The following is a 3,322-nucleotide window of genomic DNA, read 5'->3' as shown; positions in this document are numbered from 1 at the left end:
AAGGAAATTATAGACCAGTTAGCCTGACCTCAGTGGTTGGGAAGAGTTAGAGTCAATTGTTAAGGATGAGGTTGTGGAGTATTTGGTGGCACAGGACAAGATAGGACAAAGTCAGCTTGGTTGTCTTAAGGGAATATCTTACCTGACGAACCTGTTGGAATTCTTTGAGGAGGTTACAAGTAGAGTAGATAAAGAGGATGCATTAGATGTTGTATATTTGGACTTTCAGAAGACCTTTGCCAAGGTGCCACACATGATACTGCTTACTAAGTTAAGAGCTCATGATATTACAGGAAAGTTAATAACATGGTTAGAGCATTGGCTGTTTGGTAGGAGACAGCGAATGGGAATAAAAGGATCCTTGTCTAGTTGGCTGCCAGAAACGAGTGGTGTTCCGCAGGGGCCGGTGGTGGGGCCACTTATTTGTATGCTGTATATAAAAGATTTAGATGATGGAATTGTGGATTCGTTGTCAAGTTTACAGATGATACGAAGATTGGTGGAGGGGGAGGTAGTGCTAAGGAAACAGGTAGGCTGCAGGACTTAGATAGATCGGGAGAATGGGCAAGAATATGGCAAATAAAATACAATGTTGGAAAATGCATGGTCAGTACTTTAGCGGTAGAAATAAATGTGCAGACTATTTTCTAAACGGGAAGCGTTAGTGTGATTTTTGGGTTTCGGTCATTTACATTTAGCAAATGGCTTTGGGTACCAGTCTTCTGTTCTTTGATAACGTATTGTGGATTTAATTTGGAACAATAGATTCCTAAAAGCTGTGTATCCCACTCTACTCGATTCTGGCGTCTGCGGGATGGATGCGAATTAGAAGGTGCGAAGTTTGTATGCAGTTTCAAAAGAAAGCATTGTATATACTTTGTAAATGTGTAATTGTCCTTTGTGTTTAGCACATACATATCGAGCCCCACGTTGGGCCAGCAGACCCTCCCACCGACAGTGTCTCCATAAGATGCTTGCTGTACATTGTTTTGTCGAATAAAGCAGCTGCTTTGTAGCTACCAGTAACTCCCTCTGGCGATTTTATTCACGCAACAACAGGGAGAAAATCCATAAATCTGAGAAGCGACGGAACTTGGGAGTCCTTGTGCAGAACACTCTAATAGTTAACTTGTAGGTAGAGGCGGTGGTGAGGAAGGCAAATGCGATGTCAGCATTCATTTCAACAGGTCAAGAATACAAGAGCAGGCCGCACCTTGAGTGTTGAGAACAGTTTTGGTCTCCTAATTAAAGAAAACATGTGCTGGCATTGGAGACGGTCCAGACGCGTTTCACAAGAATGATTCCTGGAATGAAAGAGTGATCATACGAGGAACGTTTGATGGCTCTGTAATTGTTTGATCGCTTTAAGTTAGAAGGTTGGGTGTTTGACGGTTTCTCATTGAAACCTTTCGAATTTTGAAAGGCCTAGACAGAGTAGATGTGGAAAGGATATTACTCATGGTGGGGGAGTCTAGGACACAAGGGCACACCCTCAGGATAGAGGGGCGTCCATTTAAAACAGAGATGCGGGAAAATTTCTGTAGCCAGAGGGTGGTAAATTTGTGGAATTTGTTACAGCAGGCAGCTGTGGAGGCCACGTCGTTGGGTGTATTTAAGGCAGAGATTGATAGGATCTTGATTGGACACGGCATCAAAGGTTACGGGGAGAAAGCCGGGAAATGGGGTTGAGGAGGGGTAAAAAGATTCAGCCATGATTGAATGGGAAGCAGACCCGATGGGCAAAATAGCCTAATTCTGCTTCTATTACATATGTTCTTATGATCCTTATGAACCAGGAGCACGACGAAGGACATATTCATCTCTCCCCATTTCTCCTCCTTTTCTGTTCTCATCTCTGTGGCGTGCTGCTTGAACCCTCGAGATCTGAAGCGAGAACGCTGTAATCACTCTGCGGGTCAAGCATCAGTACCCTTCGCTCTGGAGATTTCAGAGCTTTGAATAATCGGCACTAATGAAACTGAGTAACGGGATAATACGAGAGAAATGTCGGAGGCAGAGCGAGGCCAGGAAGGCAAGAGAGACAGAGGTTGCGTAACTTTTAATGTGAACCATATGTATTCGAAATTTCTACATCCGCAGACTGGCGACAGAAACCACAGCTGTTCGTCCCTCTCTCCTAGGAAAAGGACCGACGAATGAAAGTGTAAATGAAGGTGACGGTGAAGGACACACTGCGCAGCCGCTCGAACAACCCGCCTGTATCCGGGCACTTGCTATTTAATTCGAACGAGGCGATGACAGGAGCAGTCCCCTAGGAAACTGCATCATGTCGTTCTGTTCCTTCAAGACAGCGTTGCTTCAGTGTATTTTATTTGCAGCTGGATATCTGGCCCAGGAATTGAAGATGCCTCACATTTCAATCACGAAGCCCGAGACGACGACGGTGAAGATACTGTGCGAGGTAAGGGCACTCGATGACATCCACTGGTACCAGCAACTCGCCAACCAGGCACCCAGAAGGATCCTGCGCTTTAGCAAAGGTCGAACGGAGCGGGATCCGGGAGTGTCCGCCAAGTTCTCAGCCGAGGGCAGTGACTCTTTCTTCTCTCTTGTGATTGACAACATTGTCCTGACAGATGCCGCCATCTATTACTGTGCCCGCTGGGTCGGCACAGTGTGAAGCGGCGGCAGAAGGGCGATACAAAAACCCCAGTCTCTCCTAATGCTCGACTGTCTCACCAGGGAAAGAAAACTTCGTGTCATTGACCGGAGATGGAGGCAGCGTTCCCACTAAACAAAAGGAATGTAATTCATTTCAGGGATCCAGGGCTGAAGTGGGAAGCGGCACGTGGTGCACAGGTGCGGCAGGTCTTCAGAACAGCTGACGGGAGATAGTTGTTAATTATAAGTGCAATTTACTACAAAGTTAGCGAAGTTATGCTCTGTGTACGGAGCCACACCTGGAATATCGTATCCAGCATTGGTCCGGTCATTTAAGGATGTCAATTATCTAGAAGCAGTTCATAGAGGGTTCATTGGAACGATGAAAAGGGGATGGACAGATCAGACTCATATCTACTGCAGTTTTGAATAGTAAAAGGGATCTTGATTAAAACGTACTGTTCGCTGATGAATGTAGACAGTGAGGCGTGTAGCGGGTGTTTCTATTCGTGCCAGAGCCTAGAATGGGAGTCAGTGTTGAATGGTTGTCCATTAACGAGAGAGATGAAGAGAGGGGTTTCTCTCGAAAGTCTGTGACTCCTGGGAGCTCTAGGGTGAGCAGGGTCTTTGAATAATTTGAAGGCAGAGGGAGATTAATTATAGTCAAGCGAGAGCGTGAAAGTTTACCGCGAGTAGTCGG

General features: G+C 45.9%; 1 gene segment (V, D, J or C); it reads left to right on the top strand.

Moving 5' to 3' along the window:
- The first annotated feature begins 2,287 nt into the window (after nt 1-2,287).
- Nucleotides 2,288-2,641, top strand: LOC140190732 (Ig kappa chain V-VI region J539-like). The segment is given in 1 exon segment: nt 2,288-2,641. A coding segment is annotated over 1 exon segment (354 nt).
- The last annotated feature ends 681 nt before the right edge of the window (nt 2,642-3,322 follow it).

This window comes from Mobula birostris, chromosome 1, assembly GCF_030028105.1.
Source record: "Mobula birostris isolate sMobBir1 chromosome 1, sMobBir1.hap1, whole genome shotgun sequence".
Classification (NCBI taxonomy): Eukaryota; Metazoa; Chordata; class Chondrichthyes; order Myliobatiformes; family Myliobatidae; genus Mobula; species Mobula birostris.
This window is presented reverse-complemented; position numbering and strand designations above follow the sequence as displayed.